Source organism: Prionailurus bengalensis, chromosome C2, assembly GCF_016509475.1.
Source record: "Prionailurus bengalensis isolate Pbe53 chromosome C2, Fcat_Pben_1.1_paternal_pri, whole genome shotgun sequence".
In the NCBI taxonomy this organism is placed as follows: domain Eukaryota; kingdom Metazoa; phylum Chordata; class Mammalia; order Carnivora; family Felidae; genus Prionailurus; species Prionailurus bengalensis.
In genome coordinates this window covers 83,559,967-83,586,894 of record NC_057350.1, presented here as the reverse complement: position 1 = coordinate 83,586,894, position 26,928 = coordinate 83,559,967, and the positions used below count along the sequence as shown (strand labels likewise).

Sequence of the window (26,928 nt, the reverse complement as noted above, 5' to 3'; positions counted from 1 at the left end):
GAAGGGGCAGCTGAGGACCAGCCAGCAGCCTCTCAGTGCCCTGTCCAGGTGCCAAACCCTACTAGATTAGGGCTATCTTAACAGCTGATCCTGTAATCCTCTTAGGGAGGCAAATGAGGATTAAAGGCAATCTAATCCCAAGAGCTGTGGGTCAACCAGAACTGCCATCCAGCTCCATTTTCAGGCTGAGACTGACCACAAGAGGGCCTGGAAGAGGCCCACATACCTTCAAAGGAAGTCACACCTATGCTTTGGGTCCACATCTTGTCCTCTAACTTCTGTCCCATCTCTCACCATACTCTGCCCTCTGGGACTGCTTTCCAGGTACTTCCCACCAGAGTGTTAGGCTTCTTCAAGACTCTGGTTGGTTATCACCTTCTCTGAAAGCCTTGGCTGACCCACCAGAGGTGGGGACAGGAGCCATCCTATGTGTTTTCGCACACTGTCCCTATTGCAACTCGCTTCGCATTATATGGCAGTTGCCTGAATACACATCTTTTCCTCCCACTAGAGCATGAGCTACCTGTTCATCTGCAGAACCCAATATGTAGTGCTCAATACATTAAGGAATTACAAGGAATCCACTCCACTGTGTGTCCCCACCGAGTTCCTCCACACTTGTTAATTCTGCCTGGGAAACCAAAGTAGGATACTAACCCCTAATGTGAAGTCTGATATCCTCAGACTGTGAGGGCTGATATCCTCAAAGGTTCTCTGAGAGGTTAGGGACTGGGATAATACTAACACTATCCAAATAATGTTATGGTTCCAATGATGCCAGTATTATCCCCATTCTGTCTATGAGGAAACTGAGGCTCAGAGTTGAATGACTTGCCATGGCTGTGTGACCAGAGGTAGCAGAATCTAGATCTTTGAACTCTGAAGTTCAGAGCTTCAGAGCTCCTGCAGCTACTCTCCAGCTGTTTTTGGTTTGTTTGTTTTTTTAATGTTTGTTTATATTTGAGAGAGACAGAGTGTGAGCCCGGGAGGAGAAGAGAGAGGGAGACACAGAATCTGAAGCAGGCTCCAGGCTCTGAGTTGTCAGCACAGAGCCTGATGCAGGGCTCGAACCCACGAACTGTGAGATCATGACCTAAGCCGAAGTTGGATGCTTAACCAACTGAGCCACCAAGGCACCCCTTAGTTTTTAAATTTAGTGTATCACATCCTGCATGTAGGCTAGATATTGCTATCTTCATTTTTCTCAGTAGGAAATCCAAGTTCCTGGTATGTAAACAACTTGCCCTAGTCTACACAGCTAGAAATGTTAGAGCCAGGATATGTGCCCAGTTCTGCATGACTATGACTCCAAAATTTGTGTTCTTTCTTATACCCTGCTGCTTCTCCCTTGGTATGGGAGGGTTTAGGCTGACAGAAGATGGGCCAAGAGTAGATGGATAATTTCAGGAGTGAGAACCAAATCTAACCTAGCCCTTTTGCCACCCATTCCATCCCTTCCTATCCTAGGCTGTGGGAACAGTGCCCTGAGCTATGAGCTGTTTCTTGGAGGCTTCCCTGATGTGACGAGTGTGGACTACTCATCAGTGGTGGTGGCTGCTATGCGGGCTCGCTATGCCCATGTGCCCAACCTGCGCTGGGAGACCATGGATGTGCGGGCCTTGGACTTCCCCAGTGGCTCCTTCGATGTGGTGCTTGAGAAGGGCACACTGGATGCCCTGTTAGCTGGAGAACGAGATCCCTGGACTGTGTCTTCTGAAGGTGTCCACACTGTGGACCAGGTACTGAGTGAGGTGAGGGAGCAACAAGAAAGGGTAGACCAAGAGGTGGGGAGGAGGGACTGGGGCTTTGGGAGGTTGAAAGAACTCAGAAGTCAGAAGGAGATATAGTTTGGAATTGGTAATGGCTCACTTTTAGGACCATGGTTACCAGAAGGAAGGGAAGGTTAAGCTGGGTAAAGATTATAGGGGCCTGGAGTGGCCAGGCTCACAGATGCTGATGGTTAGCTATTAAGCTGCCAATAGGGATGAGGTAACAGCCAGGTTCCAGATGGGTAACACAGACTAGGAGGGTGACAGGAAAGCAGTGCCCATGCACCTGACATCACTCCCATGCTCTTACCTGGGTAGAATATAGCCCTACCCCCATGAAGTGAGTAGGGGCAGAGAAGAAGGCTCACTCTTGCCATGGAGAGCCCTGAGCTGTGGAACATAGGGTAGTACCTAGGAAGGCATCTGGGGCAATACTAACCTTTAACAACCTGGAGATGGACTCCTCACCAGTGGCTTCTCTGTCTGCCTTGCAGGTGAGCCGGGTGTTGGTCCCTGGAGGCCGGTTCATCTCATTGACCTCAGCTGCGCCCCACTTTCGGATCAGACACTATGCCCAAGCCCAATATGGCTGGTCCCTGAAGCATGCAACCTATGGCAGTGGCTTCCACTTCCATCTTTACCTCATGCAGAAGGGTAAAGAACTCACTGTAGCCCAACTTGCCCTTGGGACTGAGATCCTCTCACCCGCTAGACCTCCCACCTCACCCTGCTTCCTCCAGGACTCGGATCACGAGGACTTCCTCAGTGCCATTCACCTGTGAGGCCAGGGGCATGTCCTCCAGTCCTCCCTGCCTTTCTCCCCTGGGCTCTTCAAGTATTTGGAATTCCTGGTTTAGGGCTTAGGGTTGGATTCAAGGTGCTCACAATCCCAGAGGCCCCATGCCTAAGATAGAGCTGATGGGAGCAACCCCACATGAAACAATACAGCCCATGTTAAACTAGATCCCAAATCCAAGGTTTCTGGTTTCCTTCTTGGGTTCCTCAGATCTCTCCTGGATTCCCTAACTTCCTCCCCTACCCTACTGAACTACCAACGATTCATCCCCTGGGGCAAAGCTCAGCATAACTGCTCCACATGCCAGCCAGACTCAGAGACCTGCATCCCTGGGGCCTATTATTGACCCCCATTCAACCTGGATTTATCTACAGGAGGCTGCAGACTTTGAATCAAGATTGCTTTATGCTTCTGATCCCAGCTCCAGCCCAAGCTCTAGTGTCCTATCCTGCTTAGGTTGTATATTTACCAAAGGAAGTTACATTGTAAGATGTCCTCAAGCCAGATTGGCCTGCCTGTGTTTACTTGGCAACCCTCCCCTACCAGCAACATGCACCTGAGATTCCCAAGTTATCTGCCCCCTCCCCAAAAGGGATTGGAGCCATTTTGGCCTGGCTCCTGAGCAGACCAAAGCAGTGGCCACACACACACAGGGAGGTCTGTGTTTATTCACACACTCCTGGTACAGTGAGGATGGAGAAACATTTACAAAGGACACCCCTGGGGTGAAAACATCTCCAGGGCCACAGGTGTCATCCAAAGGTGCAGAGCAGTCCTCACTTGGGTTCCCAGGGGCAGGATGCAGGGGTCCAAGGTAAAATCAGACTTGGGCCCTTGGAAGGTGATACCTTGAGAGGAGGGGTCTGCCAGAGAGCCGCCTGGGGTCAGGCCTGGGCAGACTGGCCATGTGGTTGGTTACCATGTTAGGGCTTGTTCCATCTCAGACTCAACACCCATCCTATCTGCCAGGCGCAGAAGAGCGTGGCCGAGACTGGGGGAGGGAGGGCATGAACCATGAGGGGAGCCAGTAAACAAAGAGTCGGATATAAAAATACAAATGTGCTGAGGAAGTCCCTTAGAAAGAGGCTAAGGCTGGGGTCACGCCAGACAGGGGTGGGAGAGAAGAGCAGCCTGGAGGGCTGGGCTCAGGTAGGTGGGAAGCTCATGCAAATACGCAGCCAAACATCCCTGGCTGCGCGCGCGCGCGCGCGCACGCGAATCGACCCCGGCCGGTAGCCGGCTCTGCGGACCTGACCGGCCGGAGAGGGGCGGGGCAGGGGAGTCGTGCGGGAGGGGGCGGGTCGGGGGCCGAGGGCCGCGGGTCTCTGTGTCCGTTCCGGTGTGCGGGGTGGGGCTGCGGCCCGAGGTTCTAAAGTGCATGAGCGCGGCGGCGGGCTCCAGGCCGGTCCGCGCCGCCGCTACCGCCGCCGCCGTGGTGCTGAAGCGGACAGCTCCGGAGTGCCAGGCGGCGGCGGCGGCAGCGACTCCAACCCGGAGGCGGCGCGGCCCTGCAGCCCCCGCCCGCGGGCGCCTGGGCCGGGGCGGGGGGCGCCGGCAGCCGCATAGCCGGCCCGCGCTCCTGGCCGCTGCGGGGCTGGGCCCGGAGCCCGCCGCCCGAGCCGGCGCGTCTACACTCCGGACGGCGGCTTCTCCCCCATCCCCTTCAGCACGTCGTCTATCCGGTCATCCTCGATCACCACTGCGCAGGGAGAAAGCGCGTCAGCCGCGCGGCCTCGGGGGGCGGCGGCGAGAATGGGCCCCGTGTCCTCGCGCCCCGCTCAGCTACTTCCCGTGGCCCAGCGACGCCCCTCGGACGCCCGTGCCACTGTGCCCTCCCCATCCGAATTCTGTCGACTCGACCCACCGCCGAGCCCAGTCCCCTTGGACCCTCTTTCCCTCCCGATGCAGGAACGCCCCCTCTTCCAACCAGTTGTTCTACCTCCCGGTCCAAATCCTCCCGCCGCCTGAGCTCTCCTCCATCCGAGCTGATCTTCCTTTTGCTAGTGGGAGCCCCCTCTTCAACAGACCCTCTTCTCAAACAGAATTTTCGCCTGGTCCAACCCTCTCCTCACCCTAACCCTCTCGCCGCTTGAAGCCCTCTCAAGATCCTGGCACCAACAGAGCCCCCTCCCCATGCAAACAACGAGGACAACCGAATCCCCAGCCCCGCTGTCCTTTCTCCAATCGGACGTCCCTTCGCACCCGAAGGTTCTTCCGTAGCATCCACCAATTCAGCGTTTGATCCTGAAGAAACGGCCCGTAGCCCCACGTTCCCACTTCAGGCAGCCCCAAATGCCCCGGCCGGCCCCTCCCCCTCGCCCGGGTGTCAGGACTCTACTTCCAGAGGTGGAGAGCATCGAATCCGGGGCACTGCGTTCCCGGGAGAGGGGAGAGGGACACAAGACTGCAGCGGGGGCACCACCCCCCCCCCAAACCCTGGCCGGCGAGCGGCTGGCTGCGCTGGTCTGCGGCAAGAGCTGCGGGCGCTTGGCGGGGAACCGCAGCCGGGGGGCGCCGGCGAAGGGTTTCTGGGTCAAGCGGCGACTCCGGGCCCCGGCCGCATACCTCTCTTGGCTCGGCCGATTTGGCCCAGCTTGGGGGGTCGCTTGGCTTGATTGCCCGCGAAGAAGGAGTTGGTGTCCTGCAGGCGGCAGCTGAACGAGAGGTCGGAGCCCTCGGGGTCGGCGGCGAAGCGGCCCATCTTGTCCTCACTGTAGGGCAGGATCTCGGACATGGCGGGCGCGGGGCGGGCGCGGGGCGGGCGCGGGACTGCAGCGGGGCGCGGGCGGCGGGCTAGCTGCCGGACCGGCCCTAGCTCAGCAGGGTAGCCGGCGGAAGGATGAAGTCATGCAGCATCCGGGGCTGCGGAGCCAAGCGGGGCCTCCTCCCCCGCGCCTCCGCCTCCCGGGCCGCTGGGCAGGCGGCGGCGGCGGCGGCGGAGGTGGTGACGGGGACCGGGCGGGGGCGGGGGGCGGGGGTGGCGGCGGCGGCAAGAGCGGAATGACGATGAGCGCCCGACTGCCGCAGAGCGCGGCAGGCGGGGCGCGGTGGAGGTGGGGCGGGCACCGGCCAGGGGAGAGAGGCGGGGCGGGAGCCACAGGAGCGCGCCCAGCACTCAAACGAGGGCAGGGAGTGTTAGTGGGAGGGTCCTGCACAATGGCGGGAGTGGCGGCTGAGCGAATCCTACCGGCCAACTGGTGCAGGATCTGGTCGGGAGAGGCGGGTCTGGGGAGGGGAGGGGGGCGGGAGGGAGCCCAGAAACCAAGGAGAGGGAGGAGGGTCTGGTAAGGAGCCTAGGGAGGCGAGCAAGGGGGACTGGGAATTGGCGGGCGGGTCCGGGCCAGAAGCCTGGAGCCTGGGCGGCATCTGAAAGAGGGGACCTGGGAAACGCGCTGGCGGCGGGAGAGGGAGGGAAGATCCCGTACTGGTTAGTGCTGGACTGTGAGAATCCCGCGGATTCGGGAATAGCTCAAGCGGGCGGGTGAGTGCTGTCACCGCCGTTGGCGCGTTCGTGTCGGGTTGGTCTTTAGGTCTTAAACTGTTCATCTGGAGTGTTTTTCTGCCCTGCTGCGTCTATCTCTGCCTATCTATATGTCCCTCTATCTCTCTGTGTCTGTATCTGTCTCTGCGCCCCGTATCGCTTTGTGTCGTGGTCTCTGTCTACGTCTGTCTCGTAAGTGTCTCTGCCTTTCGTATGTCTCCATGCTTGGCCCCTGTACCTACGTGCCACTGTTGCCTCTGCTGAGTCTCTGTGTATTTCGGTCTCTTCTAGGAGGAATCTCGCTACTGGGCCGACGGGCGCTCACCAGGGTAGACCCTCAACCCTGCTGCTGAAGCCGAAACTCGGGCTCAAAGCGCCTGCCGCGCCACGCAGATCTCCTGGCTCTGGAGGCTAGGGCTGCGCGTGCTGTGTAGGAGGAAATGAATGGCGGCCACGCGGGGGGCGCCCTGGCTGCAGGTGACACGGGGAAGCCCGGAGCGCCTGAGGACGCGGCGCCAGCCTGTGGGTATCCGGAGGCAGATGGGGAGGGACAGAGGGTACGCCTGCCGTCGTTGCGGGGAATCACGTGGCAGTTCTCGCTGCACCGACGCGAAGGCCCCCCTCTACTCTCCCTTACCCCCAGCTGGCCGTCAGCGGCAGCGTCACCTGCTTGCTAGCGCGCAGGGGCTCTGGCGCAATCATTGGCCTTGGAGGGGCGGGGAGGTCCCACACTCGGCGAAGGTGACGACAGCAATGATCTGGGTAATAATCATCCCGTACATTCTGTCCATACCCGGGGTGGAGGGGTCTCCACTGTCTCCGAAGCGCTTTACCTCCTTCCCTTCAAATCACACAGTTAGTGAAGCTGCCTGGTGCTGGGTCTCCTTCCTCCCACAACTTCTCACCAAGAGCTACTCCTAGGGATGCAGAGGCTAATGCAATGTTGGCTGCCCTCAAGGACCAGGATTGGGGGAGGGAGTAGTCCCAGAGAATACCTCTGTGCAAGATTCACTCAAGGCCCCAGACCTGGAGTCTCATCCCTATCAAGTCCTCCTCAGCTGTATCCTGCTCTCTGGGATGAGGGCCAAAGCTGGAGGTGGAGGCCCAGCTGAATGAAAGGAGCCCTGAGACCTGGAATGACAAGACACTGGAGCTCAGGGTCACTAGGAGACAGTCCAGAAAATTCTACCCTCATTGGAATTTGTCTAGCAATGGGTTCCAATCCTGGCTCTACCACTTTCTGTGTGACCTTGAACTTAAGGCTTTAAAATTATAGTTAAAAAAAAAAATGCATTCATAGGACCTTGAGTTGTTTTCAGAACGTAATAGATCATTAACACTGAATATGAAAAACAAAGTTCTTTCAATTATTTTAATCTAAAAAAAATACATTCATTTTGGGGCACCTGGATGGCTCAGTTGGTGGAGTATGCAGCTCTTGATCTTGGGGGTGTAGGTTAGAGCCCCACTTTGGGTGTAGAGATTACTTAAAAATAAAATCTGAAAAAAAAAATGTATTCACTGTACTATTAACATTTCAGGAAAACACAAAGCTACGTGAAAACTTTAATATATATCCTTCTAAGCTTTTCCTCATGTGTTTGCATACTATGCATATCTCTCTGAGCCTCCATGTTCTAGTTTGAAGCATTAGAGATGATAGAACCTACACTAAGGACAGTTTTGTAGATGAAATCGTTGTCCTTATGTGAGGTGGGTTGTCTCAGGAGGTAATGAGCCTCCCTTCACCAAAAGTGCTAAAGGGACCATAAGAGTTCTTGCTAAGGATGAGATGAGAGTGCTTTTGGGGAATTGAAATTATTCTCTTGTCTACCCCCAGAACGAAAAGATTGGAGGAATAACAATTTACCTTGGAATTCATTTGGTTAGCTCCTTTTTAAATAATCTTATTCCAGTTCTTTCTGTGTGTGCCAGGTCATGATTAAAGCAAAAGACCTAGGTGCAAAATCAGAATGATACTGCATTATATAAGCTACAGTTATGTTATAAAAATGTTGGGGGGATCATTTAATTTTTTTAATGTTTGTTTATTTATGAGAGAGAGAGAGACAGAGCACAAGCAGGGGAGGGGCAGAGAGAGGGAGACAGAGAATCCAAAGCAGACTCCAGGCTCTGAGCTGTCAGCACAGAGCCAGACGTGGGGCTTGAACTCACAAACCATGAGATATGACCTGAGCTGAAGTCAGACACTTAACTGACTGAGCCACCCAGGTGGATGGGGGAGGAGGGGGCCTTTAAATTGTGATCCTCTACTTAAAATTCTAAAGTTTTGCATCCCTACCCATGAGATGAAAATTCGTTTTCACAACTAATATGAAATTAAGTTTGTTTGGACTTTTGTGACAGTGCATTGAATTTCTCAACTGCGAGTACCTCAAAGCCTAGTGGACTTGATCCATATGCTCTAAACAGAATACTATGCTTTTTGTCAATTGAGTAATAATGCCACTTTTATTAAGGTGGAAACTTTAGGCCTATGTAGCAGGTTGAATAGGAAGCCCCGTAAAATTCCTGTCCACCTGGAGCCTCAGAGTATAAACTTCAATTTGGAAATAAGGTCTTTGCAGATGTAATTAATTAAACTAAGATGAGGTCGTACTGGAATAGGGTAGGCCCTAAATCCAATCACTGATGTTTTTATAAGAGGATATATGCACAAAGGCACATACACACAGGGGAAAAGGTTATGTGAGGAAGGGGAGCCAAGCTGAGGAACACTAGGGATTGCTGGGAGCCAGGTGAAGCTGGAAGAGGCAAGAAAGGTTCCTCCCAGAGCCTGCCCAGGGAGTATGGTCCTGCCACAACTTTGATTTTGGGTTTTTCACCTCCAGAACTGTGAAACAGTAAGTTTCTGTTGTTTTAAGCCCCTCAGTTTGTGGTACTTTGTTACAGCAATGCTAGGAAACAAATACAACCTGTTACAAATATGTTTGGGTCATCTTTTTACATCTCTCATGACTATGTTTCTCCTTTCTTAAACTCTCTCTGGGGGCCCTTTGCTCCCAGCCTGTCAAAGGAAGTCCATACCATGAGGGTATTTCTGGGACTCATTCTATTTAGCAGAAACTGATTAAGTCACAAAAAGGAATAAGGCAGATCTGCGTAGATTGACATGATAAGATCTCCAAAGCCTGCCAAATGTCACCAAATAATGAGGGTAGAGCATAATTTCATGTATGGGGAAAAGGCATATATATGCATACCCACACATACACACAGTGTGTTTAGGTATGTAATTGCATATAGAAGAAAGATACGGAAGGACACATACTAAACTACTAACAATGGTTTTCTCTGAGGATGTTACTGGGATCCTGGCAGATGGAATTTCATCTTTTTATTCTACTTCTGGAGTATATTACTTTTGCAAGAAAAAGTGTTTGATGATTTTTTTTAAAGGTTTAAAACCAATGATATAGTCCATTTACCAAACACCACACTCTGGTTCCAGACAAATCACTCGACTTAGAAGAAAGAATAATAGTTAAAAGAGCATGGAGTTTAGAATGAAATCAAGGATCTCCCTTCTACCTGATGTGTGACTTTGGGTATGTTAGTAAGCTTTCCCGTGTCTTAGGTTCCTCATCTGTAAAATAGGGACAGTGATACTGCTAGACTATATCTTATTGGGTCATTGTGAAGATTAAATTAACATATGTGAAGTGCTTAGGTAAGTGCAGGACAGTAGAATTGTTAACTGTATACAGAAAAGCATAAGGAAGACGTTAAAAGTAATCTCATCATTAAATATATTACCATTTTGTTGCTGTCCTTCCAATCTCTTTTTTAAAATCTGTGCTTTTTAGGGGTGCCTGGGTGGCTCAGTCAATTAAACGACTGAGTTGATTTTGGCTCAGGTCAGGATCTCATGGTTCAGTTGGTGAGATCACGACCTGCTCAGGCTCTGTGCTGACAGCTCAGAGCCTGCTTGGGATTTTTTCTCTGCCCTTCGCCACTCCTGCTTGAGCACACACTCTCTCTCTCTTTCTCTCCCAAAATAAATAAATAAAATCTGTGCTTTATACTTTTTTGCTTCACAAAAATAAGATTTTGCAACCCTTTTACTCCCCCACTTAATTCTATATGGAGAACATTTCCCTATAGCATTAACTCTTCCTTTCAGTCATTTGTAAATGTTGCATTGTTATCCCATTGTACGGATGTTTGATTTATTTGAGAAGACCTTTAATTTTTTTTTGTCCTCTACTCTTTTTGTTTGTTTTTGTTGTTATTACAGACAGTCCTGTGATGAACAAACGTTGTAGGAAAAAAATGATTCCAATATTTTGTAGCTCCTCCAATCAAACAGTAAATTCTGTTTCTCTCTTCCTAAATCTGGGCTTGACCATCTGACTTGCTTTGCCGTGTAGGGACATTAGCAAAGGTGGGATAGGCAGAGGCTTGAAAACTGTTTATAAACTGAGGCTTGCCCCATTTTTTGTTGCTGGGAATCCTGACACCACCATATGAACCAGCCTGGGTTTTCCTCCTGGAGAAGGAGACACCATACAGAGACAGGGCCCAGTCATCCCAACTGAGGCCCAAACATGTCAGTGAGGCCATTCAGCTAGGCCATCCAGCTCTTACTGAGCTGAACCGGAACTGAACAACCACCCAGTCAACCTGCAAGAATATAAGAAATAATACATGTTTGCTATTTTGATCCACAAAGTTTGGAGAGGGTTGTTATGCAGCAAAAGCTAGTTGATACAAACATCCTATGGATCATGATTATTTCCTGGAACAATTTCCCAGAATAAGACTTTCTGGTTCAAAGGGTATATATATACACTTACATCTTTTGGTTCATATTGCCAAAAAGTTTTATCAATTTATAAGCCACCAGCAATGTAGAGAGTGCCCATATTCCCCATTTTTGTCAACACTGGACATTAATGTGTCTTATTATCTTCATGACTACAGTGTTCTTGTAAATTTAGCACATAAGCCATTGTCCATTCCCTCTCAATTCACAATCAATTTAGAGGGAAAAAAAGACCAAAAGAAAGATCATTCTTATAGGAAAAGAAGAGCAGAAAAGAGAAAGAGAAAAAAACAATAGAATGAGAGAAGAAAAAGAGTCAGGGTGATAAACACAGAGGAAAGAAAAGAGAATTATAGATTAGAGCAATCTCCGACCTCTCAGAGTAGGGTATTTAACATGTAGTCAAGAATAGTTATGAGCCTAATAAATAACTTGAATCACGAAAGAGGCATGGAAAGGAAATGTCCATTTAGGCCAAGCCTAGTGAAACTGAGAACACTGTAAAACTAGGTACCAGTCTTTCTCATACGTGGCTGCATTTAATTCTCACAGCAACTCTCTGAGACACTGACGATTGTTCCCATTTTACAGATAAAGAAAATTAAGGGTCAGAGCTTTCAAGTCACTTGATAAAGATGACACAGCTGATAAAGAATTGAGCCCAGATTTGAGTTCAGATCTGTCCGGCTTGAAAACTGATGTGTTTCCCCTTACCCTTTCAGAGAAAATGTGGCAGAAGACAAGCAACTAATGCTGGAAGGAAGTATAACCTCCTTTCGGTTCATGTTGCCAAAGTGCTCTCCAGAAAGGAGCCAGACTTCTTGGGTTTAGATCCCAGCTCGGCTACTTATGAGTTGTGTGACTCTCAGCCTTTCTATGCCTCAGTCTGCTCATCTGTAAAATGGCTTCATAAGTGCCATAAGGGCAAACGAGTACATAGAGGTAAAGCACCTAGAACAGTGGCTGGCATATACTAAAGTGTTATATAGGCTTGCTATTTCTATTTTGGCATTGAAGTAGGCATGGGACTATTTCTCTTTTTTTTTTTAACATTTATTTATTTTTGAGACAGAGAGAGACAGAGCATGAATGGGGGAGGGTCAGAGAGAGAGGGAGACACAGAATCCGAAACAGGCTCCAGGCTCTGAGCTGTCAGCACAGAGCCCGACTCAGGGCTCGAACTCACGGACCGTGAGATCATGGCCTGAGCCGAAGTCGGACGCCCAACCGACTGAGCCACCCAGGTGCCCCGGCATGGGACTATTTCTAATGAGCCTGTTGCCAGAAGCCCTTGTATAGTAGCTTCGGTTACACTCACATAGTCATGCCATGGTGGAATTTCCCACGGGCCAAGACTGCCTCTGCTGACATGTTTCCCTTCATCCAGGCTTGTAGGTGACAAGGGGAAGAGGCGAGTGCCACTGCGATGCTGCATCAGAGTGAACATGAATAACTCCAGAAACTTGTTGTGAGTGAATATCCCAAGGCCTTGCTGCTGCAGACCCCAGTATGGCTAGATGTGAAAGCTTCTTGCACAGGGAACCGCTAGACAACTTAGAACCCATCTACCTACTCTAACACCTGGGAAATAGGACAGGCTTCCTCTAGCCTTACAATTCTCATTTCTACCTGCAGAATTTTCACAACAATTAACACGAAAATAGCAGCTAACACATTGAGTGCCCTTTAAATGCCAGACACTGTCCTTTGAAATAGGTACTACTCTTATTTCAGTTTTACAAGTGAGGGCATTGAGTCTGAATCCAGAATCCTTCATGCTACCTATGACACTGTACTGTCTCCTATGTCTCCAACTGAGAGCATGCAATTGGGTGGGGGTGGGGGGGACAGGGAAGGGGGTGGGAATGCCAAAGGAAGCAATCCACATTCTTAACCTGATCCATTCATCATCCACTCTTTCTCAGCCACAAGAGCAACCCATGTTAAAACCTTATGCAGCAAGCTGAGGACTGACGTGAGTGCTGAGAAATTGATTATGGATTTGCCCCCATTCTGAGTCTTCTCACGTCAAATTCATGAACTCTGCTGGGGAAGAGGGACGAGGATGAGGCACTTAAAAAAAAAAAAAAAACTGTGGCAAAAAGCCTGGGCACTCTTCAGTGCAGCAGACTGCAACACCGCCAGGCCTGATTAAGGAATGACAATATGGAAGGCAGATGGCAGATGCGTAGATGCCACACTACTGCCTCTCAGTTAAATATTGCTTGGTGTTTTTTTTTTTTTCCTTGTAAACCTCCCAAATAAAATGGTTTGCTTTCCTCAAGTTAGAAGTGTTAGCACGTCTTTTCTTTAAATATCTGTACATGGCTGTTTTTTTCCCTGCCGATTTGTCACCATCTGTAACCCTCCCTTTGTGAGATGATCTGATGACAACAATTATCTTGGAGAGTAAAAGTGCAGTCTTGAAGCAACATGTAAGAGTGGAGTCAGAGTGTGGATTATGTGTGTGTGTGTGTGTGTGTGTGTGTGTGTGGTGCCCATGTACTTTGTGTGTGTGCTGTATATGTGTGCTGTGTGTGTAGAGAAGGACGGTGTAGTTTGTGTGCTGGCTCTGGGTGCCTTATCGAGGTCTACACGGTGAGTGTGCAGTGTGCTTACTGAGTGTGTGCAGGGACCATGTGTTGGGCTGAGTGCCTGCCTGTGTTACTCTGGGTCTGTGTGCTCTCTGGGTAGATGCTGTATGGACCCGTCTCTGAATGTGGGTCAACCCCCATGTTCTGCTTTGCCTATGCTGGCTGAGGAGGGGCTGTGTGGACTGCTGGGGACAGATGTTCCTCCCCGGGAGCATAATTTCCCAAAGGTGTTTAAAGGGGGTGGGAGGGCCTGCAGTTCGAGGAATTGGGCCAAGAAATATCACCGGGGGGTTGAGACTGGGTCAAAGGCATGGAAATTATGGGTGGCTGGCAGGAGTGTGTTGCTAGGAGGGGGGTAGGCTGATGCTAGGAGGGGTCCTGGTGTTGCTGGAGGGTGGCCGCCGGCACCCGAGCGAGGTCCAGGTCCCGGCGCACAGGGCGGGCGGCGGGCAGCGGGCAGCGGCGGGCACGCTCCTCCCCCAACGTTACCCCCACCTCGGGCGGGGCGCCGCAGCGGGAGGGGGCTCGGGCAGGCGGGGGCGGCGGCGGCGGCGGCAGCGGCGGAGCGAGGGGCTGCGGCAGAGGCCTTGATGGCGGGCGGCGGTGAGGGCTGGGGGCCAGGAGCCGAGGCCGAGGCCTGGGCAAGGGCCAGCCGCCGGGAGCCCTAAGGTGCCGCCCGCCCCGACTCCACCATGAACGTTGCGCTGCAGGAGCTGGGCGGTGGCGGCAACGTGAGTGGGAGCCCCGGGCTCCGGGGAGAGGCCTGGGTGGAGGGGGTGAGGCTGAGGGAGCAGGCGGCGTCGGCAGGGCAGGGGCTCGGGCTGGCGGTGAAAGGGTTGAGTCTCAGAGGGGGCCGCGGTCGGGCGTGGGGGGCCCAGGCCGGCGAGCCCGGCAGGAGAGAGGGGGCCCTCACTGCAGAGAGGCCAGGGGCACTGGGGCAGGGCCGTGGCCAGAGACCCCTCTCTGCCTGACTTCGGTTGGCGCCCCCACTGTCTGGCAGATGGTGGAGTACAAACGGACCACGCTGCGGGAGGAAGACGCACCTGAGACCCCCGTAGAGGGCGGGGCCTCCCCGGACGCTGTGGAGGTGGGCAAGGGGGTTCTCCCTTTCTCACCAGGCCCCAGCCCTGACAGGACGTCTGGCAGACCCAGGAGCTCTGGGCTGCCCTGGAGGGTCACCTGCCCCCACCTCCCCTCCATCTCTGGCCTCTGCGCTAGGACTGTGGTGAGGTGATTGTAAGCCATGACGTTGCACTAAACAGGCTCAGGGCTCAACTCAGACTGCCTCATTGCGCCTGTGCCCAAAGTTGACCCCTTTAGCGTCTTTGCTCCGTGGCTCTGGAAACTGGCCGTGTCTTCACCCTTTGGGAGGACTTCTGTGAACTTGGATCCTCACCTGCAGCTTGGTAGCTCACTGTCATCCTGTGTTCCCAGGTGGGATTCCAGAAGAGGACAAGAGACCTCTTGGGCTCTCACACCCAACTGGAGCTGGTCTTAGCAGCTGTCTCTCTACTGCTGGGTGCACTGCTTCTGGGCTGCTTCGTGGCCCTGGGGGTCCAGTACCACAGAGGTAGGTGAGCCCACACCTGTCACCAGCCCTCTTGGTGTGGGGGCTCTGGCACAAGGACCCCTAAGGTTTTCTCTGGTTGGGGCCAGTCTTCCCCCAACTTTTCTCTCTCCTCCCAACCTTCTTGCTGTCATGGCTTTCCCCAAAGCATTGTTTTCTCAGACCCACCGACAGCCCCCTTTCCCCCCACCATGTCCCCTGCCACAGACCCATCCCACAGCACCTGCCTCACAGAGGCTTGCATTCGAGTGGCTGGAAAAATCCTGGAGTCTCTGGACCGTAGTGTGAGTCCCTGTGAGGACTTTTACCAGTTTTCCTGTGGAGGCTGGATTCAGAGAAATCCCCTGCCCGATGGGCGTTCTCGCTGGAACACCTTCAACAGCCTCTGGGACCAGAACCAGGCCATACTGAAACACCTGCTTGGTGAGTGGGGCTGTCAGGGAGGCATTGTGCCAAGTACAACTCATGCCTGGAACAGGGCTTCGCATTTAGGTACTCAATAAAGGTCCATGACTGAATGACTAAGTGGGTGACTGCAAACATTCCTGGGTAGGGGATGCAGAGAGCAGGGGGTTCCTGAGAGATGGAGATGGCTTTGAGGGGACAGATCTCTGGCTATAACGAAAGGACTCTTCTCTTCACTCTGCTTGGATCACTGTTGAGGTGTGGCAGGCACGAGGGAGTCTGTGGAGCTTAGAGATCTTTGAGGGTTTTCATGGACAGGGGATAAGAAGTCACACTTGGCGGTTTCAGATGGTCTTCCTGAGTCTACATTAGGAGGACTGCCCCTTAACAAGGCAGGGAGAGGGACCAAGCAAGGGCCCAGGACCCCTCTCACTAGATAGCATAGCTGTCAACCACCCCACAGAAAAATGTGGTCCACCCCACAGAAAAATGTGGTCTACCCCACAGAAAACACCACCTTCAACTCAAGCAGCGAAGCGGAGCGGAAGACACAGCGCTTCTACCTATCCTGTCTGCAGGTGGAGCGCATTGAGGAGCTGGGAGCCCAGCCGCTGCGAGACCTCATTGACAAGGTAGGACCACTGGGGGAGGTCAGGATAGGTCCTGGGAGAGGATAAGCTTTGGGGGCCTCTGTGCCATAGTTTCCATTATGGTCTCTACCCAGATTGGTGGTTGGAACATCACGGGGTCCTGGGAGCAGGATAACTTCATGGAAGTGCTGAAGGCAGTAGCAGGGACCTACAGAGCCACCCCCTTCTTCACTGTCTATGTCAGTGCCGACTCCAAGAGTTCTAACAGCAATGTTATCCAGGTACCATTCCGGAGAAGGGTTGAGAGGGACTGATGGACCATTGACTGACCCAGACTCCCCTTCCCTATGACAGGCAGGCTGGGGTGGCCCCACCCCCCACCCCTGCACAAGAGTCCAGGTATGTGTGTGGGGAAGGCTTACTCCCTTCACTTGCTATTGCAGGTGGACCAGTCTGGGCTCTTTCTCCCCTCTCGAGATTACTACCTAAACAGGACCGCCAATGAGAAAGTAAGGAGCATCCCCAGAACACCCAACCCCACCCCTCTGTTGAGCTGGGCTGATTCCTGTTTACTTTCCCCCTTGCCAAGGGTCATAGTGGGGAAGGTGAACCTGTCCTGTCACCTAGTGAGCCACCTACCCTTCCTTCCGTCTTCCTCCCTTCACTCTTCCCTCAGTTTTTTCCTTCCTCCCTTCCATCCTTCCTTCCCTCCCTCCTCTCTTTCCCACCCTCTTTTTTTTCTTCCCTTCCCTTCCCTTCCCTCTTCCCTTCTTTCCTTCCTCCCCTTTATTCTTCTAGGGAAACATTTTATAGGCCTCTACTATGTGCCAGGTGCAATGGGGGAATTCTGAGATGTACCTCCAGAGCCACTGTCACACAAAGCTTTCAATGTAGATGGCTTTATGGACCTAGATAGCTAAGAACAGGTTCAAAAGAGGGTCTCTAGGCCTCAGGAGAGATTCAGGTAGAAGATTCAGAGCTTTCCTAATGAGATTGCGTTTGAGCCGGGCCCTGTAGAATGTCTAAGAGTGGGCGAGGGCATGCTGGGTAATGAGAATAGTTTAAACAAAGTCTTGAAGAAGGAAAGGCTAAGGCATTTTGGGACCATGAGAAGGGGTCCAGCTTGGCAAAATGTGGAGCTCAGAGCAGATGAGGAGCTGGACAGGTGGGTAGGAACTAGTTGCAGAGGGGACCTGGAATGCCACACTGGGTTCATTGTATAGGTCTCCGAGAGCTGTTGCATGCTCCAGAGCAGGAAGGGAGCAACACAGTGAGCAGTGCTTTGGGAAGCCAGTCTGGCTGAGGTGTGACAAGTAGATGCAAGAGAGGGAGCCTGGAGATGAGTTAAGAGTCAGTTGCACTCCAGGCTCCGAGTCTGTAAGGGTCCTGATGTGGCCAGTGGCAGAGGGAATGTTAAGAAGGGCAGGATGCAAGAGACATGACCTAGTGCAAATCATGAGTTGCTGGTGGCTGGGTGTTTGGAGAAAGGAGTAGAAGGAGGAAGAGATAAAGACAGATGAGTCTATAAGCCTGAGTGATGGTGGAATGGAGCGGTCCTTGGAGAACGAGGGGTGCCTACAAGAAGAACCAGCTCAGGGCAGGAGACAGTGTTACATCACAGGAAAAGGGCAGACTTTGAGGTCAGACCTTGATTTTAATCCCAGCCCTGCGGCTTGGTGCAAGTTGATTAAATTCTCTTGGAAGTTGTTTCTTCAACTGTAAAGCGAGGATCATAACATTTGCCTCCTATGGTGCTTGTTTGGGGAGGGGGGATGCAAGCTTATACAGACACTCAGAGAGTGGGAACGACTTGTTTTAGATGTGTGATTGTGAAGGACCCAGACAATGTCCAGATGTCTAGATGGAAAGGTCAGCAGGCAGCCGTGAAAGCTGGGTGGAGTCCTGGAGACAGGATGAGGCTGGAGGGAGCCGAGGACTTCAGGGCCATCTCCTTAAAAACCTACACAAAGGCCTAGGAGAAGTGAGAGGCAGAGGTAGAATACAGAAGAATATCCCTGTATTTTAAGGGCAGTGGGAGAAAGACAGCCAGTGAGGTAGACTGCTGTGGAGTAAAACAACTGCTAGAGTCATTTGTCCCTTCATTGGTTCTCAAACACTGAGCATTCCTCAGGCAGACCCTCCTCCTGGCATGTGGTCAACAAGACATTGCCTTTGGCCTCTAGGTGGGGGAGGAGACAGGAAGTGGCTCAGGGCACAGTTCTCCTGTGTGAAGTTGCTGGGACTGTCACAGAGGAGAAGCACAGTGTTCTGAGACTGAGCGTCACAGGGAACGAGCCTAGTCCTAGGGTAGCAGCAGGCTGCAGTGAAAGGAGAGGGTTTAGGCAAAGGGAAAAGCTTATGCAAAGGCTGTGAGGTGGGGAGGCATATAACCTATTGATGGACCAGAGAGGGGTAGGAGGGGAGTGGGCCAAGGCCTTCTGGACAGGTATGTAGATTCATATTGCGCATGACCCCTGCGGGTCAGATTTAGCACTTATTCCAAAAGGAATAGAAAAGGAAACTCATCAAAACTGAGACTGGCAGGGCATCTGGGTGGCTCAGTCAGTTGGGTGTCAGACTCTTGGTTCCGGCTCAGGTCATGATCTCACGGTTCGTGGGATTAAACCCCGTGTTGGGCTTTGTGCTGCAGCATGGAGCCTGCTTGGAATTCCCTCTCTCCCTCTCTCTCTGCCTCTCCCTTGCTCATGTTCTCTCTCTCTCTCTCTCTCTCTCTCTCTCTCTCCCTCAAAATAATTTAATATACATTTTTAAAATACCACATTGGGAGTGGCATGAACAGATATGTGGTTTGACATCACCTGAGTCAGGAGAGGAGAGAATTTTGAGAATTCAGGAGAGAACCACAACAACCAGGAACTGGCAGGAGAAAGCTTCAGTTTGGCTCTCAGTGTGTTGCTGGATTGTCTCGAGTAGGAAGTCTGTGCCAGCATCTAGTGGAAGCTGTAGCATAAAAGGTTCACATAGGATAAAAACTCAGGAGTAAATCAGGGTTCAGGAAAGTCTCAGGGTAAATCTTCAGCTAAAGGTAGGGTGAGAAAGGGGTAAGTGAGGTGGGTGGGGGCAGGGCATAGTCAGGGTGACTGGTTGAGTCAACCATTCCCCTCAGGACCTGGGATGACTGGTCCTCAAATCTCTTCCTGTGACACCAGCAGCAAGGGAGAGGAGAGGTGGGAGAAAGACATTTTGAGGTGCAGGGAATGGATATTAAATGGATATTTAATGTATTTTAAAACTTTTCAATAGAGTGGAAGAGGAGACAGCCTTTGGTGATTAAGGGAGCTCAGGGTGGGGCTTCAGGGCCAGAGTGAGGAGTGGCCCCTGGGAGGAGGGCCACAGGGAGTTGGTGCTAAGTGGTGCTGAGGGTCTGTTTGCAGGTTCTCATCCTTTCATTCAACAAATATTTATTGAACACCTACTATGTGCCAGATGCTGGGCTAGAGCCTGAGACTACAGTGGAGAAGAAAGAAAATAGTCCCTACCTCATACAGCTCAAGTGCCAGCAGGGGCTGAAGCAACACAAGTGCCTCCTGGGCCTGGGTAGTGCTGGGGCACTAGCCCTGGAACCGTCAGGCCTGAGCCACATTTGGATTCTGCCATCTGCTAGTTTGTGATATGAGTCAAGTCATGTAACCTTCCCAAGCTTGTTTCCCAAGCTTGGAAAATGGAACTAATACCCACTATATGGAGCTGCAGTGAGAGGGAAAAAGGACACATCACTTATAGAACCCTAGCAGAGTCTGATACATGTGTTTACATGTGGTCATATGTATTTCTTTTCTGCTCTTTTCTCCCCCTTAGAGACTAGAGGGGAGCTGAGAAAGCAGCAAGGTTGAGGCCTGGCTGGATGGGAGATGGAAGGCCATTAAAGCTACTGTGACTAAATTCCCCATGGGGTCCGCTCAGTTGTTAAATGAAGACATGTGGTCACTGATGTGCTGGAAAAATAGAAGGGCTTTAGGAAATGAGAAGGCAGAGCAGTGTGGGAAGCATGTCTATCTACTGGATGAATATTTACAGGGCACTTGTTCAGTGGTAGGCCCCATTCTAGGCCCTAGGGGTAGAAGGGTGACTAAGTTGCTGTAACTTGGAACAGTGCTCTCCTGAACTAACCTTCTCATTTGGGAAATAAATGATCAACAAGCGTGCAAATAAATAAACAAGATCCTAGCAGGTACTGGTAAGCAGTATGACAGAAATAAAACAGGATCGTCCAAGAAAGCTTCTGTGAGGAGAATCCGCAGAAGAGATGGTGAACAGAGGTGGGGGCCAGAACAGGCCCTCTCAGCCTTGCGCAGGACCTGTTGCTGGGCTCTGAGGATGACTCAGGGCCTTGACAGGTGCTTACTGCCTACCTGGACTACATGGAGGAGCTGGGGATGCTGCTGGGTGGACGGCCAGCCTCTACACGGGAGCAGATGCGACAGGTGCTGGAGCTGGAGATTCAACTGGCCAACATCACAGTACCCCAGGACCAGCGGCGGGATGAGGAGAAGATCTATCATAAGATGAGCATTGCGGAGCTGCAGGTGGGGCCTGGGAGGAACAGAGACAGCTGGGAGGGGCCAGGCCCTGGGGCAGACCTCCCAGCTTCCCTTCCTGTCATCTTTCTGAGGCAGCCAATCGGTTCCTCATTTGCTCGCTTTTGTGAGCTTCCCAGCTGCACTGTTACTATCTTGGAAAGAAAAGTGGTGTCCATTTTAGGCCACCTCTCACTAGGCCATCTCTTGGTCCTCCTTCATGTTGCCTGGGGATGCATAGAGGGATTATATTAAAAATCTATAACAATGTGTACAAGATGTCCACAAAACAATCAGAAGAAATTTGGAAGCATCTCCTTTAGTTGCCAGGAATCAACACTTTAGTTGGATTATGGAGATTTTGGATGGGGGAGGGGAGGGTTCTGGAAGGAGAGACCAGTTATGTAGGGACTCTGGGTGGTATTTTATTAATGGTTATGAAAATATTTGAATATCTATGTCCCTGCTGAGTATTACATAGAGTGCTTTTTCTTGTATAATAACTGATTGGGCTCCCAGACTGAGGAGTGCTCAGGCCTGGAAAAGGGTTTATTATAGGAAGGGGCTACCAAGCAGCTAATAGATGTTGCCATGGTAATGAGAAGGGCTCCCAGGCTCCAGTATATCAGTGGGGCAGGGGTCTGCTGGAAGCCAGGAGTGTAGGCAAGGAGGCTTTAGACTTTTTTTTTTTTTTTTTTTTTTTTTTTTTTTTTTTTTTTGCTTGTAGGCCCTGGCACCCTCCATGGACTGGCTGGAGTTTCTATCTTTCTTGCTGTCACCGCTGGAGCTGAGTGACTCTGAGCCCGTGGTGGTGTATGGGAAGGATTATTTGCAGCAGGTGTCAGAGCTCATCAACCACACAGAGCCAAGGTTGGGGGGAGCCCAGAGTGTGGGAGGTGGGACTCAGAGCTCCATGCAGGTCCAGGCAGGGACTGGGCATGGGAGACTGTCACAGCCAGACACAGAGCAGCATTTGACAAGGTCCTGGACCTTCCAAACATCAAAAGAGAATGTTTGCAGGCTATTCCCATAGGGTGAGGCTTCAGGGGGCCCATTTGTGCTCTTTATTCCCACACCTTCTCCAAACTGACTTCTGCAGGCAGGTGTGTGGTCCCAGGGGAGAGAGAGAGATCCTGGGACAGCTCCTGCATATGCCTCTCAGGACTTCTGTTGCCTGCACATTCATGGAGCAGATTGGGGGTGAAAATGGTACCCCACCTGCCCTTCCCTTATGTCTGGTCTGGATGCCAGTGTCCTGAACAATTACCTGATTTGGAACCTGGTGCAGAAGACAACCTCGAGCCTGGACCACCGCTTTGAGTCTGCACAAGAGAAGCTGCTGGAGACCCTCTATGGCACCAAGAAGGTGGGCTTTCTAACTCTGTCCCCACCTTCCAGTCCAGCCTAGCTGACTGTCAGGCACCATTTTCCTCATGGTATAGTATGGAGCACAGGAGTAGGAATCAAGATGACTTGGGTGTCAATCCCAGCTCCTCCATTTTTTAGCCTATGGGACCTTGGGCATGTCACCCAGCCTCTCTGACTCTCCATTTCCTGGTGTGTGAAGCAGGAGTACCTTGTAGGGTTGTCTTGAGGACTGAGTTAATGTAAGTGAAGCACCTACCCGGTACATGGTATGTAGAGGCATTCAGCTTTGATGATGATGGTTAAGAAGATGAATAAATGCAGTTCTTAGTTTCAAGATACCCCATTAAGTGGGGAAAATGGACATGTAACCAAACATGGTATTTTGGGGTGGTAAGTGCTCACACTGTGTGAAAGACCTTTGTGCTATAGAACAGAGGAAGGGATAGCACATTCTACCTGGGGGAGGAGGCAGCATCAGAAAAGACTTTTATGAAGAGGTGACGTTTGAGGTAGTTCACCAAAGGAGCAAGGGAAAAGGGCACTCTAGTCAGAAAGAACAGCATGTGTAAATTCCTAGAGGCCAGGAGCATTGTGGGTTTGCATGTGCTCTGGTATGAGCTTGCAAACGGGGCAGCTGAGAGGCTGAAGGGGGTGAGGTGGGCCTGGGGCAGTCCCTGAAGGGACCTGAATGCTCCATTAAGAAGTCAGGCCTAAAAAGAAAAAAAAAAAAAAGTCAGGCCTCAATTCTTTCAGTAACGGGGAACCATGGGATGATTTTAAGCAGAAGAATAACCCAGTTAGATTTGTGTATCGGGTAGTCTTTCTGGAAGCTAAATGGAAGATGGAGGGGAGTGTCAGGGGAGGGGGAGAGGGATGAGAATGAAATCAGAGTGTCTTAGTTAGGAAGTGACTGCAATCTTGGGCCGGAGGTGAGAGTGTTGTAGGGCAGGGAAGTGGCAATGGGGTGGACAGGGGAGATGACTAAGAAGTAGAAGTAGTAGCCTTGGTGATGGATTGAATGTAGGGGTGGGGGATGGAGGAGTCTGGTGACTTTTGCAGGTTTCTTGCATGAGGGACTGACTAGATATAAGGCTGCGATATGAGCAAAGAAACTTCTGGACCCCAGTGGGCCTCTTAGAAACTTAAGAGGAGGAGAGTACTGAGCATGGAGTAGGCAGCACACATGTTCCTCCTGCAGTTTTGCTGCTGGGGTTGGCACGTTTTTCCATTCTGCCCTTTATTTTCCTCGGAGTCTGAGGGAGAGACGGCAGCTCCCCAAACCCAGGCTTTCATTGTTCAGAGCTGAGAGGGCTGGCCCCAGAGACAGAGAGGAGAGCAGCCCAGACGGAGAGCATAGCCATCTCTGGAAGGCCTGGCTCTTTGTCCCTTACAGTCCTGCACGCCAAGGTGGCAGACCTGTATCTCCAACACGGATGACGCACTTGGCTTCGCTTTGGGCTCCCTCTTTGTGAAGGCCACATTTGACCGGCAAAGCAAGGAAATTGTGAGTCTTCAAGGTCCTTCCAATAATACCCCTTGTTTTAGTTAAAATTCACTGTTTGTTCATGTGTGTACATAGAGGGGGTGAAAAACTGACAGGAAATTCATCAATAAATGGACAGTATTTTGGTGGTGGGATTGAGGGGTTCTTTTTGTCCTTTAAAGTTCTCTGTATTTCCAAATGTTCTGCAATGAGTTTATGCTGCCTCTCCAGTTAGAAAAATAATACTTATTATTTATTGGGAGATGATAATGAATGTGCTTAAAGTATTATCTACAAGACTGTTTATTGCAGGGTGGTTTATAATAGGTGAAAATGAAAACAACTTAAATGTCTAATCATAGGGGACTGGAAGAAAGATTGTGGTTAGAGTGGGTTGTGAGGCAGCCTTAAAGCTCATGATATAGTGTTAAGTGAAAAGAAGTAGCTTACAAAATATATGTATGTTACACAATATAATTCTGTGTTATATATGTATACCTGGGCAGGGAAAGACACTCAAAGTATATAATCAAAATGTTAAGAGGGCTTATCTCTGAGTGATGGTGTTATAAGTGGTCTATATTCTTCTTCAACTTTTCTCAATTTCCCAAATTTTCTTTTTTCTTTTTCTTTTTTAAGTTTTCTTTATTTATTTAGAGAACGTACACACATGTAGGGAGGGGTAGTGAGAGAGGGAGAGAGAGAATCCCAAGTGGGCTCCATGCTGTCAGCACAGAGCCAGATGCAGGGCTCGATCCCACGAACCATGAGATCATGACCTGAGCCAAGATCAAGGGTTGGCCACTTAACCAACTGAGCCACCTGGATGCCCCTAATTTCCCAAATTTTCTGCTCTTAATGCCTTTCTTTCATTTTCAGATAAAAATCAATGTACTGTATTAAATTATATTTCTTCAGTTAACTTATTGTCAGTTAAAATTCTTGATCAATGAGAAAAAGAGCCACCCACCATCTCAGCACCTTCACAAATAGTGTTTCCTTTTCATCTTCCCAAGATGCTCAGCCTTATTTCGAGAGTCTGGGCACTCCCCTGGAAGGACAGGGATGGGACACTAGGGTGGACAGGGAGAAAGAACGCATCAGTGTGAGTGGAAGCCGACTTGTGCCTGCTCCCTCGCAGGCTGAGGGGATGATCAGCGAGATCCGGAGTGCCTTCGAGGAGGCCCTGGGGCAGCTGGTTTGGATGGATGAGAAAACCCGCCGGGCAGCCAAGGAGAAAGTGAGCCGTAGCAAGGGTTGGGGCGCCATCTTCAGGTGGGGATGGAGGACACAGTTTTTTGGAGGGAGACTGGGGAGGGAAACCCTAACCTAGTCTCTTCAGGCAGATGCCATCTATGATATGATTGGTTTCCCGGACTTCATCCTGGAGCCCAAAGAGCTGGATGATGTTTATGACGGGGTGAGTACTTCTGCTCACTAGTGCTGAATTTCATCTAGGGGAGCGGGGATGGGGGCTCTATTCTTGGCTCAGTAATTGGGGCTCAAACACTGGGAGGGAAGGAGGTGGTTTTTGGTTCCTTTCAGAGGCAAGTATGGGCAACTGACATTGTTCAAATGCTGGCTCTGTGCCAGGCCACAGGCCAGGGATGGGTGGAATGCAGTGTTCACAAATCCTGTTTCTACTTCTACCTAACTGGGTAACCTTGAACAAGTTATGTAACTTCTCTGGGCCTCAGTGTCTTCATTTGTAATATGGGGATCCTAGTAGTACCTACCTCATAGCGTTGTTGTGAGAATAGAAGGAGGTAGTATGTAAATATTGGTGATTCTTATTTCTTAAATATTTTGCTCTTACTTTGCAGTTGAGGAAACAGAGGCTTAGAGAGGTGCTAATTAGTAGCCAAACTGGGACTATTATCTTTTCCAACATGTTGTCTTGCTTGCTTTCTGCTTCTCACCACTCCCACAGTATGAAGTCTCTGAAGATTCCTTTTTCCAGAACATGTTGAATTTGTACAATTTCTCTGCTAAGGTGATGGCTGACCAGCTCCGCAAGCCTCCCAGCCGGGACCAGTGAGAATGGGGGGGGGGGGGGGCTGTAGACGCTTGGGGCAGCAGGAGAGCTAGGGGAGATTTCCATGGCTGGGGAAGGGGGTGGCAAGACATTTCAACCAGAGGCGCAAGGTCTTTGCAGGAGATAGGTCAAGGCTGCTGGGCTGGGAGGGGCATCAGGAGAGTCAGGAGCCTCAGCCTCTCCCTTTTGCTCTCCCAGGTGGAGCATGACGCCCCAGACGGTGAATGCCTACTACCTTCCAACCAAGAATGAGATCGTCTTCCCCGCTGGCATCCTGCAGGCCCCCTTCTACACCCGGAACCACCCCAAGTGTGTCTGAGGCAGGAGGGGCTGGGTCCTGTGGCTTGGGCCTGCGGACGAGCTGAGCGCAGGGCTGGAGGTGGGATCCAGAAGTTCCCCTACCATGTCCTCATGCAGCATTCCTCACCTACCAGGGCCCTGAACTTTGGTGGCATCGGCGTGGTGATGGGCCATGAGTTGACACATGCCTTTGATGACCAAGGTAGAGGCCCACAGAGTTGCCCCCTCCAGCCTAGAATTCCTGGTGGTTCTTGCGAGGCCTTGGGATATTGGGAGCAGGCCACACGGACCCTGGAGTCTGTGGACTAGGGCTGGTGGAAGGCTGCTCTGGTCTTGGTGTGGTGCAAAGGTTAGTTCTTCTCAGGGCGCGAATATGACAAGGAAGGGAACCTGCGGCCCTGGTGGCAGAATGAGTCACTGGCAGCCTTCCGGAATCACACGGCCTGCATGGAGGAGCAGTACAGCCAGTACCAGGTCAATGGGGAGAGGCTCAACGGCCGCCAGACGCTGGGGGAGAACATCGCTGACAACGGGGGACTTAAGGCTGCCTATAACGTGAGTGGCCTCGTGGGCCTCTGGTGGCCGAGGCTCACCCACCCTGGGGGACATGGGCAGCGGGTGGAGGTGGTGGGCTACCCTGATGGCCTTGCCCGTCCTGTGCCTGACCCCAGGCTTACAAAGCGTGGCTGAGAAAGCACGGGGAGGAGCAGCAGTTGCCGGCTGTGGGGCTCACCAATCACCAGCTCTTCTTTGTGGGATTTGCCCAGGTATTGCCCTCCTAGGAGGCCTGGGGCCTGCCCCTCTCCCGCTCCCTCCTGGGCATGTCATTAGAAGTCTGGGGCATGCAGGAAAGGGACTGGGAAATAGGGCTGAAGTTGGGGTATGGAAGGTGGTCTGGGAAGGCCTGGTGCCCAGAGCTTCTCAGCTGGGGCTTGTGAAAGCATGCAGAGAGGCCTGAGGAAGGAGAACTCTTCAGGCTTTTGCAGATCTCAAAGGGCGAGGCTGTCCTGCTTGAGGGGCGGCAGGTAGGGAGCAGGATTGATCCCTGCCATGTTCCTGTGAGGTGGCTGTGGAGGAGGCAGCTGAAGCTTGGGGACAAAGTGGCTCATCCAGGGCTACCCAGGAATAAAGGAAATGGCAGAGCAAGTCTCCTTGCTCAGGGTCTCCTGAAGGTACTTTGCACTCCGGCAGGCAGCCTCTGGGGGCCATGCTTCTT

General features: G+C 51.5%; 2 protein-coding genes across 5 annotated transcripts in view; one reads left to right on the top strand and one right to left on the bottom strand.

The window, feature by feature from the left end:
• The window catches only part of LOC122491665 (endothelin-converting enzyme 2), a 32,087-nt gene that overhangs the window by 3,971 nt on the left and 1,188 nt on the right, over positions 1–26,928 (top strand). The window contains exons 2-19 of one of the 4 annotated variants that reach the window (XM_043594755.1): positions 1,468–1,751; positions 14,427–14,513; positions 14,861–14,996; positions 15,201–15,416; positions 15,906–16,030; positions 16,123–16,269; positions 16,432–16,497; positions 20,347–20,535; positions 21,254–21,396; positions 21,778–21,892; positions 23,288–23,398; positions 24,519–24,617; positions 24,720–24,797; positions 25,308–25,411; positions 25,611–25,721; positions 25,847–25,914; positions 26,077–26,267; positions 26,384–26,479. In XM_043594755.1, coding sequence (XP_043450690.1) covers positions 1,468–1,751; positions 14,427–14,513; positions 14,861–14,996; positions 15,201–15,416; positions 15,906–16,030; positions 16,123–16,269; positions 16,432–16,497; positions 20,347–20,535; positions 21,254–21,396; positions 21,778–21,892; positions 23,288–23,398; positions 24,519–24,617; positions 24,720–24,797; positions 25,308–25,411; positions 25,611–25,721; positions 25,847–25,914; positions 26,077–26,267; positions 26,384–26,479 — 2,366 coding nt within the window. Of the gene's footprint in view, positions 1–1,467; positions 1,752–2,263; positions 2,734–13,983; positions 14,158–14,426; positions 14,514–14,860; positions 14,997–15,200; positions 15,417–15,905; positions 16,031–16,122; positions 16,270–16,431; positions 16,498–20,346; positions 20,536–21,253; positions 21,397–21,777; positions 21,893–23,287; positions 23,399–24,518; positions 24,618–24,719; positions 24,798–25,307; positions 25,412–25,610; positions 25,722–25,846; positions 25,915–26,076; positions 26,268–26,383; positions 26,480–26,928 lie in introns of those variants that run through there. The other 3 variants (XM_043594752.1, XM_043594753.1, XM_043594754.1) reach the window with 3 other exon arrangements.
• CAMK2N2 (calcium/calmodulin dependent protein kinase II inhibitor 2) lies at positions 3,214–5,716 on the bottom strand. Its single transcript, XM_043594758.1, has 2 exons — positions 5,131–5,716; positions 3,214–4,264 (listed from the first exon to the last, which is right to left on the bottom strand). Exons 1-2 carry the CDS (start codon positions 5,297–5,299, stop codon positions 4,194–4,196), a joined length of 240 nt encoding a protein of 79 aa, XP_043450693.1. The 5' UTR covers positions 5,300–5,716; the 3' UTR covers positions 3,214–4,193.

What these genes read in the sequence shown, in the direction of transcription:
- CAMK2N2 (XM_043594758.1), bottom strand. Translation starts at nt 5,299, where the DNA reads ATGTCCGAGATCCTGCCCTACAGTGAGGACAAGATGGGCCGCTTCGCC. An exon ending in AATCGGCCGAGCCAAGAGAG is followed by an intron (nt 4,265 to 5,130) that starts GTATGCGGCCGG and finishes CTCCCTGCGCAG; the next exon opens with TGGTGATCGAGGATGACCGG.